Raw genomic sequence first — 24,232 nt, forward strand, 5'->3', positions numbered from 1 at the left:
GTTTACCGTGCCGGTCATCACGAAGGGGGCGCTCCGCTTTCCGCAAGAGCAGATCGCTTGCCACATCATGTACTTTTTGGCAAACTTGGATAGTTTCTGCTTGCGAATCTCCTCCGGAACGCTGAATTTGTCCTCTGCGGAGAAGAACAACAGGCCCGGCAGCTGACGAAAGTCCGCTTTGACGTAGATTTCGTCGTCCATTACCAGGCAATGCTGACGAACCCGCATTTCGGTGTACAGCTTCCGGGCTCGCGTCTTCCCCACCATGTTTTGCCTTTCGTCGCGGTTAGGAGCCTTCTGAACCTTGTATGTACGCAGGCCCTCCCACTGCTTGGCCGCTGGACGAATGAACTTGACAAATTCAGCTTATTGGCGACATCCCGGACCGAACTTCTCGGATCACGTCTAAACTGCTTAACTACGCGCTTGTGATCTTTTTCACTGACGGAGCATCAATTTTTGCCGTTCTTCACCTTCCGGTCGATGGTTAGGTTCTCGAAGTATCGTTTTAGTACTCTGCTGACCGTGGATTGGACGATTCCCAGCATCTTACCGATGTCCCGATGTGACAACTCCGGATTCTCGAAATGAGTGCACAGGATTAATTCACGACGCTCTTTTTCGTTCGACGACATTCTTCCAAATTTACGAAAAATTGACAGTGAAGCATGGCCAACGTGATCTATACACTCTTATCTGATTATAAGCGAAAGCTGAAGATAAAATTCCTAAAAACTAAATTTCTACAGCGTTTTTTCCGTGATGCAATTTGATGGGACACACCCTTTAGAATGTTTCGAAAGCTTGTTTTCGACGTTCGGAACTGGTGAAAAGAGATCTGCATGGTGGTGTACGAATTAGAATTTGAGTCACTCTAAGATTTCTGGATATTGATGTTTTGTTTTCGACAACAGGTGTTTGAAGCAATGAATCAAAAAAGGCTATCGATTGTATATAATTCACAACAGTCTGCGACTTTTAAAATTATGTACTCACTGAATGCCATGTTCTAATACCGAAAAATAGAATCATTGAAGGAAAAGCGGTCTCAATATGAGCGATAAGGTGATTTTGCTGCACGACAAAGCTTGGTCACGTTTTGCTCAAGCTATTAAACACTTTAATTGAATATCCTAATCCATATTCTCGAGATATCATCTCTTCCGACCCCGATTCGTTCCGATAGATCGCACATGGCCTTGCTTACCAGCACTTCTATTCTTACGGTGAGACCAACAATTGCACAGATTCGTGGATCGTTTCGAATACCACCAGGAAGGTGGGAAACACCTGTGGCTAGTGACGGGAAGTGCTTTCAAAAATAAGAATGATTTTTTTTTGCATAAGGTCCCAATTTTTACAAAAAAAAAACGGTGGAGTTCGATGTCAAAAAAAAAAAAATATCGACAATATCTTCGATATTTGATACGCTTGAAAGTGTAAATCCTAATTCAAACCTAAGTTCAACTCGAACCTTGATCATGTCAGTGTTTTTACTTTTGTTTTTTTTCCCAAAATATATTTTTTATTAAGGCACATGTGGCGTTAGCCTGACGGGGCCGGGAGTCCAATATTTTGACAATTTTTGTCTTACAACTATGTTAGTAATATGTAACCGATTACTCGCGGTTGGCTCGAGGTTAATATTACAAGTGTTCTCATAATTGGTATGTTGCAGTCTTCGATGCTCTGTACGTGTGCCTGATACGGGATACTTCCTATTGGGATGCAGCTGACCATTAATCAGCAACGCCCCCCTAGTCTGTACCCCATATCTAGCGTGGTGCGTCTTTCTCGACTCGAGGAATCCAAGATAGAATGGTCACTAGCCGTCATCATCATCTCGTGTAGAGTTGTCATGAGCGGTACAACCTTTGGCTCTTGTTGAATGATCAGTGGACTGCCCAACCTTCGGCCCGTGCATCTGTAAAGAGTGTGTGTTTTTACTTGTTCAACTTGAATTGGTTTTCTATGCTCCACTATTTCAATCATCGCAGCGTTGTATAGCAGAAACTTCTATCGGAGAAGAACCGTAAAGACCCATTCGGTGATTATTTTTGCCACCGTGTTTTGACTTTTGATCACACCCCAAACTCGATCCAATTTCATCTATGTGGAACACAGAACGTCTCAAATCCACTGCTAATGGGTCCTGTTCTTGTCGTCAATTTACGTCAATGGCCTTCACCGAAAGACCCGCGACTTGGGCAAGGTCGTCCCGAGGCGCACCTCGCCAATCTCGGGTGTCGTTTTACCTTGTTTCTTAATGTGTCGCTTGTGTTTAACTTTTGGTAGCGCAGAGCCCGGCAGCCCATGTTTCGACATTCGGTGGTGATATTTAGCTGATGCTGCTGCTAGTCAGCTCGGAGTATCATTGACCAACGAACGCTACTCGAGTCAGTCAGCTGTTTGGTTTCTATCAAATTGCAGAAATCTTGCCACTGGCTAGGGTTGGTTGTGAAGGGTCCCCAACCGATCTACCGATCGATTGATCTTGTTTGGGAGAAACTGCCACCGCCGATGATCGCACGGGTTGCATTTTAACAATCTTTTCCGCTAATGTCAGGTTTGGACACGGCCACACCCAGTTCTGGTTTTTTTTGTTGTTGTATGGATCCATGAGCTGCTACCGGGAGATTGACGGTTATGTCTTTTTGGCTGTGCGCAGAACATAATGTCGTTGCATAATTCGGAACGCTAAGGGTTCTCCGTTCTCCGGCGTGGTCGTAATTCAGATACAATGTGGCACTCGAGTGGTTAAGCGATTGGAAGCAAGATTATGCCGCCCTGCCACAGAGAAGAATCCAATAGGCCTCCTCCGAACGGCGGCAGCATTAATTGAGATTGAGATATTTATGGGCAAATCGCGCCGTACCCCGCCCCACAACAGCCGCAGTTCTGCTCCGGGGCAAATTGGAGTACGCGCGAGCACCCGCTTCCATCTGCGGCTGACAGCATCAGAAAACGAAAGTGTGGGGCTACGGATTGGATTTCCAGCTGGACGTGATTTGCTAATGCTAGCTAATCAAATCGGTGACTCCGCTGTTGCTGCTGCTGCCCCCACAACTCACAAGTCGAACATCGCCCCGGTAAATGGTAACGGACAGGTTTGCGATTCGACGTCGACTGCCAGCTCTCGAACAATGCCACATCAATTTGCTAATTTTGTGATCCAATGCGATGTTTGATTGTGTGCACGTGGAATGGCCGATACACATCGCATTGGGCTCGAATCGACGGATTATTTCTGCAGTTTATGCCGCTTGCAGATTACGGCATTTTCATGAGCCTCCGGTGGGCAGAGCTAAAAGCCGGTCGTCGAATGCGATTTGATTACCTCTCTTCGATTAAATGCGCACAATGGGAGGCGGGGTTGCGCGGCTGAGTTTCGGCATAAATTATGCTATCCTCCGACGCAATGTGGATCGTGTATTCGGTAGCTTTATTGCATCGGATTGACAGTAACTTATTAAAACATTGATTGAGCAGAATGGTTTTGGTGTTTGTACGAAACGGGCCAGCAGTCGGGGGAAAATTTTCCTGTTTACACCGCAGCGCTCGTCTGATTGATTAATGGAAGACAGAAGCTTCATTACCTATCATCGAGGTGTCATTATCACATTTCCGATTGCCTCACCGAAGAACTAAAACAGAAACGAAGAATTGGAAACCAAACCAAGAAAGTAGCAGACGCAAACGGTTTTCCTTTACGCCACCAGCCGCCCGCGGGATGCTGCTGCGCGGGGGTGGATGCGGGAGGCCGACGTGATCGTCTAAGTAGTGGCTTAATTTCAGTACCACCGAACAAGAGATGGAAAAATGCTAATAATAGCAACGGCACAGCTTGCGATGAAAAATTTGAGAGAAAAATACTGTACCCGGCTCCGACCCTTCCCGACTAATAATCGAAAATTGATTTTCATTCTTGAATACGCTGTTCTGACTCGCGATCGCTCGCCTTTTTTTCTTCGTCTGTCTCTCTCTCTCTCTCTCTCTCTCTCGCCCTCTTCATTTACACAATTTCTTCGATTTAATGAATGGTTCTACTTCCATTTCCTAAAACACCATCAACATACCGATAATTGGCATTATTTTAAGGTGCATGCTCTTATAATAATTGGACACTCTCGGCTCCGGAATGCCAGCGCTTCGACCGCGTTCCGGCGTTCTCGCGAGGGGCTCTGCCTTTCGGCGTCTCACCTCGACGATCGATCCCATTGAGAAATGAGTTTGAGACACTTCTTGTTTTACAGATTTTTTTTTCTATTCCCAATACGCACAAGACAGAGCAGTTTAGCCGTTGAAAGGATGTATGGATTGATAGTATTTTTTGAAGAAAAAACAAGCGATTCCACGGTACTTTTTACTTTTCTATTTATTTATTTATTTATTTACTATTACCCTACATCCCATTGAGATTAGATCGGATACACTACTCTTCTCCAGTAAATCCGATCGATGGCTGCAGTTCTCCAACTCCCGGCTGCACCGATTCTTGCCAAGTCCTGCTCCACCTGGTCCAACCACCTCGTTCGCCACCTCACTCTCCTTCTTGTTCCTACCGGATTCGATGCGAACACCATCCTTGCAGGGCTGCTGTCCGGCAATCTTGCAATATGCCCTGCCTATCGTACTCGTCCTGCCTTGGCGACTTTCTGGATGCTGGGTTCGCCGTAGAGTTGCATCAGTTCGTGGTTCATTCTCCTTCTCCATACTCCGCATTCCTGTACACCACCGTATATTGTTCTGAGCACTCGGCGTTTACACCAAGCGCTTGTGAGTCCTCTTCAAGCATCGTCCATGCTACGTGCCCATAGAGAACAACCGGTCGAATTAGGGATTTGTACATGGTACACTTCGTACGGGGTCGGAGTTTGTTGTATCTCAAAGATTTGCGGAGCCCGTAGTAGGCACGACTTCCATTGACTATGCGTCTTCGAATTTCACAGCTGTTGTTGTTGTCAATTGTTATCAATGAGCCATGGTAGACAAATTCGAGGCCATTCTTACCAGCTGCTTTGTGGTTCTTGAACTGAATCATGGCCTCCTTAACTTCAACCATCGTCGGGGGTGGTACGTCATCGTTGTTCACTGCACCGGTGTAGTCCTCCTCAACGCCGTCTTGGTCTCCTGTCTGAGCGGTGTTCAGGTGTTCATCGTACTGCTTCCTCCACCTTTCGATCACCTCGCGTTCGTTCGTCAAGTTTCCTCCTTTCTTGTTACTGCACATTTCGGCCCACGGCACAAAGCCTTTGTGCGAGGCGTTTAGATTCGTGAAGACCTTCCGCGATTCTCGAGAACGATAAAGCAGCTCCATCTCCTCACACTATTTCTCTTCCAGGCGGCGCTTTTTTCCTGAAAGAGATGTGTTTGCTGCCTTCGCTTCAGTCTGTATCGTTTCACGTTTTGTCGAGTCGCTGGTTGCAGCATGGCTACGCGTGCTGCATCCTTCTCGTACAGGAGCGCTCGCCACTCGTCGTCAAACCATTCGTTCCGTTGTCCTCGTTGTTCATAACCCGATGACGGTCTATGCAGTGCTGCTAATTGTTGCTTTCAATGTGTTCCAGCATTCATCGAGGGGAGTAGCATCCAGTTCGTCTACCCGCAGCAGCCTCAAGACACTGCGAGTATGTTCCAGCAACGTTCGGCTCCTGTAGTCGTCGTAGGTGGTACCGTGGTGAGCGCTAGTGTCTTATGTTATTGACGACTGACAGTTTAGAACGCAGTTTGACCATCACCAGGTAGTGGTCTGAATCGATGTTAGCGCCACGATAGGTTCTGACGTCGATGACATCCGAGAAGTGCCGACCGTCGATCAAAACGTGGTCAATTTGTGTTTCCGTTTGCTGTGGTGATCTCCAGGTGTAACGGTATTGGAGGCTGTGCTGGAAGAGGGTGCTACGTATGGCCATGTTCTTGGAGGCAGCGAAGTCGATAAGTCTTAGGCCGTTTTCGTTAGTTCGCTGATGGACGCTGAACCTACCAATTACCGGACTGAACTCCTCCTCTTGGCCGACTTGAGCGTTCAAATCACCGATGACGATTTTGATGTCGTGTTTTGGGAGCACGATCGTATTCATGCTCTAGCTGCGCATAGAGTTCTTCTTTATCGTCATCGGTTCCAGCTAGATGGGGGCTGTGGACGTTGATAGTTCTGATCAATCTGGACATTCTTTCATTGATCGGCCACCAGCCAATCACCCGTTGGCACGAAGACAGTGATCAGCCGCCTCTGACATGGGGATCAGACGCTGTTTTGAGCCGCATCTCCATGGTGAACAGACGTTCGTCAGCATACGACCAAGATCCCACCGGGGTTGGTTACTCGATCTTCACTATGGTTACTCGTACCCCAGCCGGCACCACGGGGATGTAGAAATAAGAGTTACTGGACAAGAAGCTAAGGACCACGAATGGGATCTATTTTATGCCTGCAGGTACGCGGAGTTACGATGGTACGCTTAGTCCAGTCATTTGCCAACCACGGTACTTGCTACTTTCTAATTTCTTTTCCAGTGTGATTCTAGTTGACACTTTCAATAACGGGTGTTAAATAAAAAATGAGATTTTTTTCAATACCTTTCAGTAACTCAAATAAAGAGCGTAAAATTTTCTTTCTCCAAGAAAATTGCTCTTTGGGCTCCCTAGAAACAGTAGGCGTCTTTGGTTTTGCTAGTTTGAATTTAGTCAAAGCAAAGATGGCGTCGAAACAGCACGTGCTCCGCGAACGCATTGTACGGTTCTACGAAACGCATTTCCAGCAAGGAAAAAAGTTCACGGTGGCACATTTTAAGGAAGAAAATGTACCTGTCAGTACGGTATATCGTATCCTGGGTTCCCTGAACGTAGAGCGGAAGGTCGGAAGTGGTCGTCCGGTGACGATAATGACGAAGCAGAGGAACCATTGTTTTTTTTTGACGTGGTACTACGTCTAACCGGAATATATGGGGGGTAAAATGGAAATCTAAACACAGAACATGCAGGAAAAAATGAAAGATTTCGAATGCTTATTTCTCTAACATTTTATACTGGATCGGAAAGATGTTTGCATCAATTAATAGGGAATATTTCTACGCATCTTTCGCAATTAATTAAATCATATTTTTCATTAGATAAACAGTTGAATAACTGTGAAACGTTAAGCGTTATCTAAACGCCCTAACTGCCTCGTTTTGATTGGCCCGATTTACGGTTTCCCCAACACAGACTTCATAACCACGCAGCCTTGAAATAATCGGCATTGCAAATACATGAAAGTAGGGAGATTTTCGTTCTCACCGAGATGTGTTCCCTAACATAGACTTCAAAACCAAGCAGCATTGGAGAAATCGGCAATGCAAATACCTGAAAGTAGGGGGAGTTTTTGTTCCCACCGAAATGTGATTTCAAAAGCAAGGTGCCTGGGGGAAATCGGCACTGCAAACACATGCAAGTTGGAGGTATTTTTGTTCCGACTGAGATGTGTTTCCCTAGCACAGACTTCAAATCCATGGAGCGTGGGAAAATTGGCATTGCACATTCATGTAAGTGGGGGCATTTTTGTTCCGACTGAAAGTTGTTTCCCTAACACAGACTTCAAAACCAAGGTGTCTGGGGAAATCGGCTTTGCAAATAAATGTAAATTGCGAATACTTTTGTACTCGCTTGCCATTGTGCAGACTGGAATATAGTACATGAATAATATTTGCACCCGTATGTTTTTTTTTGGCTTTCCGGAAAATGTTTTCCTAACACGGATTACACAACATTTTGGCACAGCTATTCAAGATTGCATTGAAGGATATGCCTGCTTGTCTTCTGCTATCTGAATTTCTACGCATATCATTGGAAGATTAGGCAAAATGTTGATAACCATTTGCTGCGAGAACGCGTATTGATTAAACAATATGCGCTCGAAGTACATGTCAAAATAGAAAATGAGTGCCTGAAGTTCATCAAATCAAGTAAATTCAGTATTCGAGAAGTGCGTACACACGAGAGATACAAACTTCAGAGGGAAATGTAAAATACAATAATCGTTTGATAACTCTTTAGTTGACAATTTTATAAGTCCTAGACATCATACAAAACGTAAAAGGCCAGTAATTTGATGTACTCGTAATGAAGAACATAATCTGTCACAATGTATGGATTGACCTTACAAGGCATTTGTTCAATATTTTTACTCACAAAGCAAATATATTGAATTAAATTCAATTCGGGAATGATTTTATTCAATCAAATAGTTATTCAATACGAATAAATGATTACTAAACTAACTAACTAACTAAGATAGTCCCTAACTAACTAAACTAAGATAGTCCCACGTCAACCTTGCGGTTATGTCTAAGATATAACCCACCCATTTTTTATCCCATTTATTTATTTAAGGCTCATTAGCATTTTAGATGTAACAGAGCCGAATTTTAATCGTGGACATGTCACATGGTTATCATATCTATAATTAGCACATTACACAGTTGTCATTCGTCAGTATTCCTTCTATACCATGACATATGGTACATTCACACAGTAGCCATTTAGGCGTAAATGTATTCTTTCTGTTCTTCCATTATCCAGTTGGACCACCGGACAGCGGAGACAGTTGATTGATCATTGTTGAGTTATTTATAGAACAGCAGCCCGATGTGTCTTGCAGAACAGAGCAGTTGTATGGATGAATCGATCTTATTTCGACCGTGGATCGATCTCCATCGCTGATGATTGTTGCGTGGACGTAGCTATTCTGTAACAACACAAAGATGGTCAATGAGGGCCCTGAGTTTTGAACTCACGATCGATCGCTTACTAAGCGAACGCGCAACCAATGTGGCTACGGAGGCCCCCAAGACATCGTTAAAGAAGCTGTTTGACAACAAGGACGCAACCAGCCTGCGTGACGCCGGTCGGAAATATGGCTGCTCCCACGTATTGATCCATAAACCTCCCCCTCAAGATTGAAGGAATCGTCTGCAGGAAGAAGACGAGGTCGCCGGAGTACACGGAGCAGCAGATTGAGACGGTTAAATCACAGTGTCGGTGGATGACCAAAAAATACCGCGGGACGTCTTTCGTTCTGGACGACGAAAGCTATTTTCCGTTGTCCAAAACGCATATTCCAGGAAATGATAATTACTACTCCAGCGACAAGTCATCCACACCGCCTGAAGTGAAATACAAGTTCAAGCACAAGTTTGAAAAAAAGGTTATGTTGTACATCGCCATTTCCGACCGGGGCATTTCAAAGCCTTGGTTTAAGCCGAGCGGTCTGGCAATCAACCAACAAATCTATCGAGAAGAGTGCCTCGATAAAATCCTGCTGCCGTTCTTGAACGAGCATCACGCGGAACGAGCATCACGCGGAACGAGCATCACGCAGCTTGTTTGATTGAAATATGACTTTGAACCTCAATTAGTGAATATATTTTTTTGGAAAATTAATGGGTGTATTCCATCGATAAATGAAACAAAATATTAAAAAAACACTGTAAAACTTATTTTAAATAAAAAATATAGAGATGAAAACTTTTGTTCTAAATATTCAGTAAAAGCTAAGCAAACTAACAAATATTTTATAATCGCAGAAGCTTTGGGGAGCCGCTAATTCAATTTTTACACTGTGCCGTCATATCATGTAACTGGTTCTTATGTATTACATATGAACGTAGCATGAAAGATGGGTACTCATGAAGTTTTATAAATCTAATGTCCAGCGTTTAGTTGAAAAATTGGAGAACTGACTCGAGACGTTGCTTGACGCTAGTAACATAAATTTACTGATTGGAGATTTCAATATTAATAGGTGTGATAGCTATAATTCTTAATAATTTGAAACGTTGGGCTTATTTCTACAATTACATTACAATTACAAACGGTTAATAAATTTACATGACGTTTTCAGGTTGATCATATTTATTGTAATTTTGATAATATTTATTATATTTTTATTACGGTAATTTTTTTTTTTTTTTTTTTTTTTGGCAGACTTATCTCACTTCTTAACTAGGCGAACCTAGCCAGAATTTTCACCTGCCCCCGGGCTTCTGAATGCCAAAGGGGGACTAGGCTCTGCGGAATGCACGTATCTGCATGCTCGTGCTGTTTTAGTCCTGACCGAGGAATTGTCGGACAATCGCGCAGGTGCTAAGGATGACCGACTTTTGGATGCCGGCCAATTCCTTCTCGATGTTCAACACCTTTAGCGCTTCCAGAAGTGTCTTCGGGATAATTCCAGTTCCAGAGAGAACGACTGGAACAATTCTTGGGACCTCCCTTAGCCCCCACAGTTCCTTGAGCTCCACGGCCAATGGTCGGTACTTGCAGATTTTGCGACCGTGGGTCTCCTCCAGATTCTGGTTCAGTGGAATAGCGACATCGATGATGGTGACTTTGCGGTCGCTCTTGTCGTAAACCATTATATCTGGGCGGTTGTGGTGGATCGAGAGGTCGGTCAGAACAGTGCGATCCCAGTACAGCTTGAAACGGTCATTTTCCAGGACAGGTGCAGGCAGGTACCGGTAGTTTGGTACGTTGTCTTCCAGTAGAGCACATTGGAGCGCCAGTTGTCGATGAACAATACGGGCCACGTTGTTGTGGCGCTCGGTGTAGGCTGCGTTGGCCAAAACGGGACAGCCTCCCATAATGTGCTCTATGTTTTCACCTGGTTGATGGCACATCCGGCAAATGTCATCAACGTCTTGATGCCAGACGTACCGCCTGCAGTTTCTCGTCGGCATTATCCTGTCCTGGATGGCTATCATGTCGGCTTCTACTACTGAAGAGAGTTCACCACGCGTTAGCCACAGATTAGATGCGGCCTTGTCGACGTGTGGCCGGTCCAGTTGATGGGGGTGGGCACCATGCACTGCCTTCTGCTTCCAAGCTGCAATCTTCTCCTCCACTGTCTGCAGATTGCAGTTGAGTTGGTACTCCGCTTGCGCCAAGTGCAGAGCGCTGTATCCTCTGTCAGCGGCGCAGACAGCCCGGTATAGCGCGTTTTGGTTGGCGCGTTCTGCGAAGTACTCGCGCAGTTGTCGTACCTGGGCAACACACAGTGCAGAAATGTTGACGATTCCAAGTCCCCCTTCTTTGCGTGGTAGTGAAACTCTCTCCAGTGCCGATTGAGGATGGTGCATTCCGGCCTCTTTGAATGCTTTCCTCATCCTCCTCTCAAGGTCCTCTAGGTCAGTTTTGCTCCATTTGACTACACCAAAACTGAAGGTCAGCAGGGGAACCGCGAATGTGTTGATCGCGCGTACCTTGTTCCCCGCGTTGAGGGAAGTCCTCAGGACACAGTTCACTCGACTCAAGAACTTGTCTCGCAGCTCCGTCTTGATGTCGGAGTGGCGAATCCCGGTGAGCTGTCGGAATCCAAGATATTTATAGGATTCGCCACGAACCATGTCTCTTATAAACTCGCCGTCATAGACCTCGTAGCCTCCGGATTCGGTAAGTTGTCCTTTCAGCAGGTGGACACAGCGACACTTGTCGAGGCCGAACTCCATACAGATGTCCCTGCTTATGTCTTCGACAACCCGGATAGCTACACCTAGACGCTGACGTGAATCAGCGTAGACCTTGAGATCGTCCATGTAAAAGGTATGGGTCACTTCTTCGTGGGCGCCGTCGCCATACCTTATTTTATAGCCATGACCGTTTCTATTGAGCGTCCTACTGAGGGGGTTCAGTGCCAGACAAAACCAAAGCGGGCTGAAAGAGTCGCCTTGGAATATCCCCCTCTTTATCTGCAGCGTTCTAGACTGCAACACATTTTCCCCATCACTAAGGTGCAGAGACGTGCTCCACTGCCTCATCGCATGCTGCAGGAACCTAACGACGACGGGATCAATTTTGTAGAGCTCCAATACCCGGACGAGAAACGAGTGAGGTATGGAGTCATAAGCCTTCCTGTAATCGATGTAGGCCATACTTAGGTTCCGCTGGTTATATACCGCCTGGCCGACTATGGCTGCGTCGATGATGGCCTGGTCTTTGCAGCCATGCGTATTTTTCCTGCATCCTTTCTGCTCTTCTGCGATGATATGGTGTTGTTCGCAGTGGGCAGAAACTTTGGCGGTTATGATGCTGCTTAATATCTTGTACAGACTCGATAGGCACGTTATCGGCCTGTACTTTGATGGGTTCAATGTGTTGATGTCTTTCGGGAGGAGGAATGTGACGCCACGGGTGGCGAATTCAGGGAGGTTGTGTGGGTCACGTAGCACCTTGTTGAAGCACTCAGCTATCTTTTGATGTGCGACGGTCAGCTTCTTGTGCCAGAAGTTCTGAACACCATCGGGGCCCGGTGCTGCCCAGTTCCTCAGGTACCGCGAGGCTTCGCGGACATCGTTCTCTTCGACGATGATAGCTGGCATCTCTCCAATTTCACCACAACTCTCCTCCTCCCGTCTTAACCACATTTGCCCGTCGCGATGTTGTACTGGGGTCTCCCAAATACCAGCCCAGAAGTTCGTCACATCGCTAATATCTGGCAAACCTTCGCGGTAGTCGGGCTTCTCGTCGCTAATGTGGTCGTAGAACGCTTTTTCGTTATCTCTGAACATCCGATTTTGTTCCTGGCGCTTTGCAGAGTCAGAGTAACGTTTCAGCCGTTTAGTTAGGACGCTCAATTGCTGTACCAGTGTGTCGAGTTTTTCCGTCAGCTGGTGAGCTCCCAGCTGGCGAAGTTCAGTAGGTCGCACGATCACAGCAACTTGGCGACATAATTTCGCCGATCTGCTACCTCTTTTGTACGCCATCAGTCTTCCAATTGCGGCGCGCTTGTTTAGGATCCGTTGCTCCAATCTCCTTCGCCATGGAGGCTCACGCCTTTCACGGAGATGTTGGAGCAGTCCGCCTCTTGGCCTAATACGGTATCCTAAACTTTTGGCGGTCGCCACAGCAGCACAGTAAACTTTCAGTTGCAGCTCCTCCATGTTCTCAGCATCAACCAAGTGCAGCGGAAGAACGTGCTCGTTCATGAGCTTTACTGCACTTGTCAGCCTGCGGGAATGCTGCAACTTCGGGATCCTGGGGCGCGACAATGGGTCTGTGTCGCGGAACTGTGAGATCGCCTCGTCGTAGTGGAAGACCAGATCGCGTAGTAGTTGTTGATCTGGCTGTGGGTCTTCCGGCTCAGGGGGTTGTTGTACTGTGGCCTCCACTGGTGCTGATTCGCGTGCCCCACTCGCGAATGAATTGCTCAGCCGTACTGAACTTCGTCTCGACACATCGCTTGCTCTGTTGTTCCTGGAGCTTATTTCTCTCTGCACCTGCTGCTTGATCTCGTCGATTTGCGTTTGGGAGAGCATGTTGTTGCGTACTATCGCTCTACGCCTCGCGTTCATCGCGTTCTGATCAAGCCTCCCGACGAACTCTGGATACGCTTCCTCGAACATTGTTAGTATTCGAGGGCGACCGCTCATGTCCATCTCCAAAGCAGTGCAGATGTAATAGGCGCGGATCACGAATTCATTCATTTCGTGTGTCCACATGATCCGGCGCCTAGTGGTACCCACAAGTGTGGACGACTGTCGTCTGGCAGTCGCAACACGTCTCGTAGGCGCAGCGTTTCTTGAGTGATGTCGATGGCTGCTGTTTCCGTGTGGCGGTAGCTCTTCGGGTTGGACCCGGCTGGTGGCCCGCTCTTGCACATCGCCCTCCAGCCGCTGGCCGCTCGCTCTTACGCCCGTTCCAGGACCAGCTCCAGTTCGGGGACCCTCCTCGGGTGATCGCATTCTAATTACTCTTCGTGAACGTAGCTCCATTGTCTGGGTGTATCTCCTTTGCCCGGGAGACAGCGGGTTGGCAAGGCCTCCATGACCCGGGAGGCCTTCCCCGGGAGAGATATAGCGCTCTGACTCGCTCGCACCCCCTCACTTAGCCACTTTCGACACCCGTTCTCGGAGCCAAGACCAGGTGTGTGTTTCCAGTTCACGCCCGATCTAAAAATGTCGTCATATGATCTTCGTGGAGGCGTGAGATAGGAACATTTGAGACCAACAGGTAGGCTCCTACCCTAGTGTTGATCCCCATTTGAGAACCAAATTCTGAATCAATAAACATGGCATACGACCTCACAAGACACATTGACTGGAAAAAATATGCGGACGCGATTGCTCTAGCCATCAATTCCAGAGATGGTTTGCCTCCATTGGAGGAGTATAACTTCATTTCTCGTTTGATCTATGACAGCGCGTTTCGCGCTCAAACGAAACCCATCCCAGGTTCCACTATTCGTCGAAGGCCTCCCAATCCATGGTGGGATGGCCAGTGTTCCAAGCTTTATGGAGATAAATCGAATGCATTTAAAGCTTTTCGGAAACGTGGAACCCCTGAAAATTTTCAGAAGTATTTGGACCTTGAAAATCAATTTAAAAACTTGATCAAAGGGAAAAAACGTGCTTATTGGCGAAATTTCGTGGGAGGTTTATCACGAGAAACGTCAATGAAAAAATTATGGAAAGTGGCTCGAAACATGAGAAATCGCTCTTCATCCAATGAAAGCGAGGAATATTCACATCGATGGATTTTTAATTTTGCACGAAAGGTTTGTCCCGATTCCGCTCCAGTGCAAAGAATTATTCGAGATATACCACAAGATAGGTGCGATCTTGATTCCGAGTTTTCGATGGTAGAATTCTCTCTTGCTCTCCTTTCATGTAACAATTCTGCTCCGGGATCGGATAGAATTAAGTTCAACTTGCTGAAAAATCTCCCTGATGTGGCGAAACATCGCTTGTTGAACTTATTCAATCGGTTTCTGGAGCATAATATTGTTCCAGATGATTGGAGACAAGTACGAGTTATAGCTATTCAAAAACCCGGAAAACCCGCGTCCGACTTCAATTCGTACCGCCCAATAGCAATGCTGTCTTGTATACGGAAATTGTTGGAGAAAATGATCTTGTTTCGCCTTGATCGATGGGTTGAAACGAATGGCCTACTCTCAGATACACAATATGGGTTCCGCAGGGGCAAGAGGACGAATGATTGTCTTGCGTTGCTTTCTTCAGAAATTCAAATGGCTTACGCCGAAAAAAAACAAATGGCTTCAGTATTCTTGGACATGAAGGGGGGCTTTGATTCTGTTTCAATAGAGGTTTTGTCAGACAAATTACAATCTCGGGGTCTGCCGCCTCTATTGAATAATATGTTATATAACTTGCTTTGTGAGAAACATTTGAACTTTTCTCACGGAGATTCGGCAGTAAGTCGGGTCTCTTACATGGGACTCCCCCAGGGCTCATGTTTAAGCCCCCTTTTGTACAACTTCTACGTAAGCGACATTGACAATTGCCTTACACAAAATTGCAGCCTAAGACAACTTGCAGATGATGGAGTGGTGTCTGTCGTAGGATCAAACGAATCCGACCTGCAAGAATCCTTACAAGATACTTTGAACAATTTTTCAACCTGGACCATTGGGCTAGGGATCGAGTTCTCCACGGAGAAAACAGAGATGGTGGTTTTTTCTAGGAAGCATAAACCAGCAAAACCAAAGCTTCAACTTTTGGGTAAACCGATCACTCATGCTATGTCATTCAAGTATCTTGGGGTCTGGTTCGACTCCAAATGTACTTGGGGGCCCATATTAGGTATCTGAGTAAAAAATGCCAACAAAGAATAAACTTTCTCCGTACAATTACCGGCACCTGGTGGGGAGCCCATCCCGAAGATCTTATAATATTGTATCGAACAACTATTCTCTCAGTGATGGAGTATGGCAGTTTCTGTTTTCAATCAGCTGCCAAAACACACCTCATTAAACTCGAGCGAATTCAGTATCTTTGTCTCCGTATCGCGTTGGGATGTATGCCCTCAACGCATACCATGAGTCTCGAGGTTTTGGTAGGCCTACTCCCACTAAAAGATCGCTTCAATTTATTATCTCTTCGGTTCTTCATCCGGGTAAGGTTATGACCCCATTGGTGATCGGAAATTTTGCTGATCGAGCTAAATTTTCATTCTGGATTCATGAGCTCATATCATGAATTCATCTCCATGCAGGTTGGTCCTTCTTCGTATATTCCCAACCGTGTTTGTTTTCCTGACTACATCAATTCCTCTGTGCATTTTGATCTGTCCATGAAGCAAGATATCCATGGATATTCAGATTATCAACGATCGAGGATCGCTCCAACGATCTTCGATGCAAAGTATGGGGGTATCAATTTTGATAATATGTACTTTACTGATGGGTCTTCTATGAATGAGTCCACAGGATTTGGAGTGTTCAACGAATTTTTTAGCAGCTCCCACAATCTTCAGAATCCTTGCTCAGTGTATATTGCTGAATTGGCAGCAATACACTGGGCGCTGGACAGCGTCGCCTCACGACCTGTTGAACACTATTACATTGTAACGGATAGTCTTAGCTCTGTCGAAGCTATCCGTTCAGTGAGGCTGGAAAAGCACTCGCCGTACTTCCTTGAGAGAATACGAGAAATTTTGAGTGCTTTATCCAGACGCTGTTATGTCATTACCTTTGTCTGGGTCCCTTCACATTGCTCAATTCTGGGTAATGAGAGGGTTGACTCATTAGCAAAGGTAGGTGCAATTGAAGGCGATATTTATCAGCGTCAAATCGCCTTCAATGAATTTTATTCTTTAGTCCGCAAAAATACCATAGTTAGCTGGCAACGCAAATGGAACGAAGATGAATTGGGCCGGTGGCTCCACTCGATTATCCCTAAGGTTAGCCTCAAACCATGGTTCAAAAGTCTGGACTTGAGTCGGGACTTTATTCGCACCTTCTCCCGACTCATGTCCAATCACTGTTCGTTAGATGCGCTACTCTTTCGTATTAATCTTGCCGACAACAATCTTTGTGTTTGTGGCCAAGGTTACCACGACATCGAGCACGTTGTTTGGTCGTGCGAGCTGTATCTTGTCGCCAGATCGAATTTAGTAGTCACCCTTCGGGCCCGAGGAAGGCAGCCCATGGTGCCGGTGAGAGACGTGTTGGCTCGGTTAGATCTTGATTACATGTCCCATATATATGTATTCCTTAAAGCTATCGATCTTCGTGTGTGATTGTCCTTATACCCTTTGTTTTTCCTTTTCCTTTTCCTTTGTGAGAGATCGGATCCCTTCTTAAGAATAAGATGAAATGTAAATACATATTAGATATAACATAGGTTTAAGAATTGAGTGTGATGAGTGTGATTGAGAGTGTGAGTGTGATCATTGTCAACATATCCTCATATCCCCTCCTTTTCCTGAAGAAAATATGTCACCCTTCTAAACTCGAGTTGACCGCGAGTAATCGGTTTCCTATATTATTAACATTAGAATTAAGGAAAATGTATATATATACTAGTAACAATACAGTCAGGAGTTCGGCTCCTTTAAACCTATGTAACTGAGCCTGTAAAAATAAACGATTTAAAAAAAAAAGGAGTCTTCATACAAAAATGACTTATACTCCAAAAAACTAAAAAATAGGAAGTTGATGTCTTCGATAAAAGTTCATATTTTAATAAGATCTAAAACTTTGTCGAATACACTATATCGCTATCTTAATAAAATCAAGATAAGTTGTTTTTTTTTAAAGAAAACATGAAAAAGTTGTTGTCCGAAAAACTATTTCCCTGTGAAAGTGCCCATCTTCCGATGTATGGACCACTTGTTGGAAATTTTAGGGGCTATATATGACTGTATATATATATATATATATATATATATATATATATATATATATATATATATATATATAAATGGCAGTAAAACTGCCATTATTAATATGAAACATGTTTTATTTGCATTAATTTTCATCAGCATTTGCTCCAGCTCCAGCTCCAGCTCTGAACAAAAAAAAAAGAATAATCTGTTATTTCATTTTTCATTTACCAATTATTTACACCCTCCCTCATTTACCAATTATATATATATATATATATATAAATATATATATATATATATTTTTTTTTTTTTTTTGGAAATTTAAAAAAATACTTTTTTGAGAAAAATGAATTGTAATTTTGAAAATAACAATTTTGTCATCAAAATTTTTTTCAAAGAAATTTGTGGTATTTTTTTTTGTAAAAATTTAAACAATTTCCTACATTTCATTTCATTTTTCATTTTACAAGAATTTGGTAGGTTTTCAAGTTATAAATTTTTGTAAAAAATTAAGAATAAAAATTTGGCTTTTTCCAAAAAGTAGTCTAATTCTTTTTCGAATATTTCAAGTATGCAGAGTTGCTTAAATGACTCATGTCTTTACACCCACAATGTTTCTCTGCTATCTGAGATGGTGCTTCCAACTCCTAAGACGAGGTGGCATGAAATTCGTGTATTTCCAAGTGGGTTTTAACGGATTTGGCAACATTATCTTTTTCTGTTCCTCTCATGACTTCCTTTTTTGGGTTGGTTTAGGTTACAAAGTTCGTTTGCCATCATCCTTCATGATGCGAAGAAGAAAACGCTTCGTTTTCAGCCGCTGGAGCAGTACTTCTCAGATGAAAGAACGACTCTCAATGTCCCTTTGCATCAAATCAAAAGAAATCCTAGTTCCTTGCTTTTGATTCATTCCCAACGCATGCTTGCTTGAAAATGGCTTAACGGGTAACACCTGATGCTGAAACAATCCTCCACAATGCCTTCACTTCACCGTCTTCTTAATTAAAGTTTCAAGGCTCTCGATGTGCTTCACCCGGCGTTTTCTTCGAGTGCTAGATTCACCCAGGGGAAGGGTGGTAAAGACGGACACCTTAAGTAAAAGTTGATTTTTTTCTTGAATTTCACAAAAAAAAATATAACTAACTCATTACGAATCGTTGTTATTTCATTACGAATGTTAATAAAAGGAAATGTTTCAGAGAGAAAAAAAATCACTAAATTCGCATCTCTGAAAATGAGAGAAAATCGGGAAAGAGGGGCGCTTAATTTTCTATGAACAATTTATGTAATGCCGCTAATGATTTCACTTATTGTTGATTTCAACAAAAAAAAATTATCAATTGTGGTCTATGTGTAATTAAAAAAAAAGCATAGTATCATATTTTGCAAGTTACAGTTCTACGAAATATTCAAAGGATAAGTATTGGTTTTGTGGTTTCCGTGACCGAATTTCGTGTTTGAGCTTGCTTCTAACTTGTTATTTGGGATCGGAATCTCTACTAAGAACATGAACACAAGTAATACGAAGGAGTTCATCTAAAGCTGTAAATGTATTTCCGTCATTTTGGCTGAAGACATTGACTTGTCCGAGGTTCATATCATAGCGGTGTACTGATTAAGAATCTATTGGTTTTTTTTTTGTTTTGGATATCCGGAAGGGTTGAAATCGTTTGTATGCATAAAAAATTGGTAAATGAAAAATGAAATAACAGATTATTCTTTTTTTTTTGTTCAGAGCTGGAGCTGGAGCTGGAGCAAATGCTGATGAAAATTAATGCAAATAAAACATGTTTCATATTAATAATGGCAGTTTTACTGACTCCATCATGTCACCAAATTTCAATGTTATATTCTTAAATAATAAAAGTCACACAAAAGGTTGTGATCCCAAAGAGAAAGCAATAAAACAAAATTGGCGTAAAACGACAGAAGATTTTATCGTATCATATTCGTTCAATATCCTGCTAATGAATTCCCACTGTTGCGAGCATAAACAAGGTGATGACATCGAATCACAATATCACAGGATTAGAATCAAATTTATTCGTCCTTTCACTTACTCAATAATAATTTGTAGTGGATGGAGAAAACGAAATGAGAACGGTAAAAGAATCACCTCACCAAACTGATACAGTCAACTCCCGATCAATCCCTCGCCATGCGACCATCCGCATCCAGCCTCACCAATCTTGCGTCATTCGGGGTTATTTTATGTGAATGAATCGCAACCTAAGCCAGAAAGTGGCACACGTCGAAATCACGGGAATCCGGAAGTTGTTCTACCTAAAACAATGATATTGATAAAATAAAGAACGTAAACTCATAAAAAAGCGAGGGGTGACGCACCCCGCTGAGGGACATCCAAAATGCAAGTGAAAGTATGTATTGTCTTGACGAAGGAATACTGAGTTGAAAAAGTCTCCTCTCTCCCTAACGAGGAAGTGATGCACGCGTTTTTATTGAAATTGATGAATAATGCACGTGGCTAACGTTTGTCTAATAATTTTGCCAGCAGGAGAGGGTTTGTTCTAATCTAGAGTAATATTTTACAAATAATCTACTGTTTAGTGGGATGTTGGAAGATTATTGGAAAAAAAAGTTCGTCAACCTGTTTTATTCGGAGGAGTGTTGGAATGACAGAATATTTCTTGCTCACCCAGTTCTATTATTCAAATGATCAGCATCAGAGCCATGGAAATCATAAAGTAACGTTGAATAATTATCTCCGCGCGCACACACACGAACACACCGAGAGCAGACGAGCAAGAAGTCGGCAAAAACCGCTTTGAACCACCTTTCGGGGCAATGTTTTCATTATCGATCCCAGCAGGATCCCGGTCCAATTTTGTCTACTTTCAAAAGCCGTGTGGCTTATCCCATCCCGCCAGCATCACTCCGGGATGGCGCTCGATGACGGGCCGGGCAACGGACATTCCGTAGAGTCATGACTTGAGTTGTTTTCTCCCAAACAAAACATTATCATCCTCTTGCAGTGTGCACATATGTTTTGATCGTGCGCGGGAAAATGACTGATAATTACGGCAGCTATCTCGGGCCGGAATCAGCGGGAGGTGCGAACAATCGGTACTTCTCGTAATGATTTGTTGCGGCCAACAGAAAGCTTTTCAAGGACTCTCTGGTTCGTCTAATGTTGGGAAAACTAAGTCCGCTCCGAAGTGTAAAGTCATCCGGTACCTGACCGATCGAAGATCGGGCCGAGATCGTATCACTTGGGAACGGATTCTAATTCCTCGGAGGATGAAACCAGGGGAAATAAGAACAAAACAACAACACACGCAATAAACCATCAGCGCAGTCTGCAGTCAAATTTATGGTGATTGGAAATTATAGCATCCATTTCGCGAAATTCGTCGAATGGTTTTATGATTTTAGGTTTCGAAACAAAAACATTAATCCTGATGGGAAGCTGCTGTATAAGCAGCTCCGATGGCTGAAGCATAACCTGGGCCTGGGTAGAGAGAGATAAACGGAAAGTCACTTCGGTAATTTGGCCCTCGGAAATGAAAGGGGCGTGGAAGACATTTTTCATCTGTCAAAAAAGATGACCAACCGACTTGGCGTCGGAGGTCCCCTACGAAAGCTAATGCAAAGATATTTCAAAACATATCACTCGCAAGCGGATGTTTTATTTTGCAGTTGCACTCAAATGCAGTGGTGATCCATTCCATGAGGTTATGCACCAACCAGAACCAAATTTCCATTCTAGTTTTTGGAGAAAATTGAAAACGTTATTTGGATAAGGACTAGTTATAGCATAAATTCTTCAAAAAGAATTTGATTTCTATACACCAGCCTTTGAGAAAGGCGAGTTTAGAAAACTGCATAATTATATTTGAAATATTTTAGGTTTACACTATTGTTAATTTCTTTCTTGAGATATCTCTGCACTCGCTTAACCAAACTCCAATATTCCATCGAATTTCATTGAATTATCCATTCCATTGAATGGATAATTAAATACTTGTTTGAAGAGCCGTGGGTAGACCAAGGTTTATTCTTGTAAATTATGAGAAACAAGCATTTGGAAAATAGGTATTTTGATGCGTTGTCACGTCACAAAAATAGAGCTTTTTTAGTTTATCGGATAAACCTAAGTTTAAACTATGTTATACTTGGGTTCCCTGAGCAAACAGTGAGGGTGAACAACCCACAAAATTTGGTTAAGTTCGGTTCACAAATAGAGGAGTATCAACTCACTCCAGAAGTTGTTGTCACGTCACGAAAAGTATTCCAGCGTTACGTGGCAACATTTTGACTCACTACAAACTACACATCGTTTATTTTTACAGGCTCAGGCTCAGTATATATATATATATATATATATATATATATATATATATATATATATATATATATATATATATATATATATATATATATATATATATATATATATATATATATATATATATATAAGTTATCCGAGTTTCGGATTTGAGCGAATTTTTAAAAATCTTTGAATTCACAATTAAAACTGATTTTATTCCTGTCTGAACTCTCCTTAAATACCTATCAATTTGTCTATGAAAGCATTCCGTGAAATAATCGTGGCCTTGGTTTCCTATGATGCTGGATGCGCCGTTATCTTCCTTCGATGCGCTGGTGGCGTTTTGTTTATAAACAACTTCTCCTTTTGATGATGAATAAGGGCTGGATGATGATGCGCTGTTATCTTCTTTCGATGTGGTGGCATTTTGTTTATAAACATCTTCTCCTATTGGTGATGAATAAGGGCTGGATGATGATGCGCTGTTATCTTCTTTCGATGCGCTGGTGGCAGTTTATTTATAAACATATTCTCTTTTTGGTGATAAATAAGGGCTGGATGATGATGTTGGATGGCGTGGTTTTGCTGATTCGTAAGTAAGGGTAAATGATGCAAATGTTGATGTTTGGTTGATCAGCGGTTTCGGATATTCGTGGATAATGATGGATGACGTGATTCGTCAACATTACTTGGTGCGTTGGTTGAATGATGGAAATGTGAATGTGCTTGTTGAGTTATCCTTTGGGAAAGGGGATGTTGATAACTTATATATATATATATATATATATATATATATATATATATATATATATATATATATATATATATATATATATATATATATATATATATATATATATATATATATATATATATATATATATATATATATATATATATATATATATATATATATATATATATATATATATATATATATATATATATATATATATATATATATATAAACAATTTTCTTACATCTATGGTTAGTAAGGTGGAAAACCGATTACTCGCGGTGTACTCGAGATTAGAAGGATGACATATTTTTAGGAGAAGGATGGGATATAAGGAAATTGTAACAATGTTGAAGAACACTCAATTCTTTAATCTATTCGCATATCTATAGTGTATTTACATTTCAACTTATTCTACTAGTTATAGCAAGGAGACGAACTACCCGTAAAGGAAGGGGAGAAGGTTATAAGGATATAGGGACAATCACACACGAAAATCGATAGCTTTAAGAAAAACATATATATGGGACATGTAATCAAGGTCTAACCGAGCCAACACATCTCTCACCGGCATATTGGGCTGTCTTCCTCGGGCCCGAAGGGAGTTTTCTAAATTCGATCTGGCAACAAGATACTCTTCGCACGACCAAACAACGTGTTCGATGTCGTGATAACCTTGACCACAAACGCAGAGATTGCTGCTGGCAAGATTGAAACGGATAAGTAGTGCATCTAACGAACGGTGATTGGACATGAGTCGGGAGATGGTGCGAATAAAGTCCCGACACAATTCCAGACTTCGGTTTGAGGCTAACCTTAGGGATAATCGAGTGAAACCACCGGCCCAATTCATCTTCATTCCACTCGCGTTGCCAGTTAGCGATGGTATTTTTGCGGACTAAAGAATAAATATCATTGAAGGCGATTTGACGCTGATAAATATCGCCTTCAATTGTACCTACCTTTGCCAATGAGTCAGCCCTCTCATTACCCGGAATGGAGCAATGTTAAGGGACCCAGGTAAAGGTAATGACATAACAGCGTCTGGATAAAGCACTCCAAATTTCTCGTATTCTCTCAAGGAAGTACGGCGAGTGCTTTTCTGGCCTCACTGAACGGATAGCTTCGACAGAGCTAAGACTATCCGTTACAATGTAATAGTGTTCAACAGGTCGTGAGGCGACGCTGTCCAGCGCCCAGTGTATTGCTGCCAATTCAGCAATATACACTGATGAGCAAGGATTCTGAAGATTGTGGGAGCTGCTAAAAAATTCGTTGAACACTCCAAATCCTGTGGACTCATTCATAGAAGACCCATCAGTAAAGTACATATTATCAAAATTGATACCCCCATACTTTGCATCGAAGATCGTTGGAGCGATCCTCGATATGAACTCATGAATCCAGAGTGAAAATTTAACTCGATCAGCCGCTCAAAATTTCCGATCACCAATGGGTTCATGACCTTACACCGGATAAAGAACCGAAGAGATAATAAATTGAAGCGATCTTTTAGTGGGAGTAGGCCTGCCAAAACCTCGAGACTCATGGTATGCGTTGAGGGCATACATCCCAACGCAATACGGAGACAGATATACTGAATTCG

The 24,232-nt window shown here is 43.0% G+C and overlaps 1 protein-coding gene across 3 annotated transcripts; it reads right to left on the reverse strand.

The window, feature by feature from the left end:
• Nucleotides 1-4,305: 4,305 nt before the first annotated feature.
• Nucleotides 4,306-21,901, reverse strand: LOC129779641 (uncharacterized). Of its 3 annotated transcripts, none has more exons than XM_055787229.1 (2): nucleotides 21,820-21,901; nucleotides 4,306-6,533 (listed from the first exon to the last, which is right to left on the reverse strand). In XM_055787229.1, exon 2 carries the CDS (start codon nucleotides 5,315-5,317, stop codon nucleotides 4,697-4,699), a length of 621 nt encoding a protein of 206 aa, XP_055643204.1. In that variant the 5' UTR covers nucleotides 5,318-6,533; nucleotides 21,820-21,901; the 3' UTR covers nucleotides 4,306-4,696. The 3 variants fall into 3 exon arrangements, with proteins under 3 accessions (XP_055643204.1, XP_055643203.1, XP_055643205.1); XM_055787228.1 differs by having other exon boundaries at nucleotides 4,306-6,964; nucleotides 21,820-21,849; XM_055787230.1 differs by lacking the exon at nucleotides 21,820-21,901 and adding an exon at nucleotides 17,297-17,334.
• Between the last annotated feature and the right edge of the window lie 2,331 nt (nucleotides 21,902-24,232).

The sequence above is a fragment of the Toxorhynchites rutilus genome, chromosome 3 (assembly GCF_029784135.1).
Source record: "Toxorhynchites rutilus septentrionalis strain SRP chromosome 3, ASM2978413v1, whole genome shotgun sequence".
NCBI classification, from domain to species: domain Eukaryota; kingdom Metazoa; phylum Arthropoda; class Insecta; order Diptera; family Culicidae; genus Toxorhynchites; species Toxorhynchites rutilus.

Bases quoted from the DNA above. Each gene is read 5' to 3' on its own strand.
- LOC129779641 (XM_055787229.1), bottom strand. From the start codon at position 5,317: ATGGAGCTGCTTTATCGTTCTCGAGAATCGCGGAAGGTCTTCACGAAT.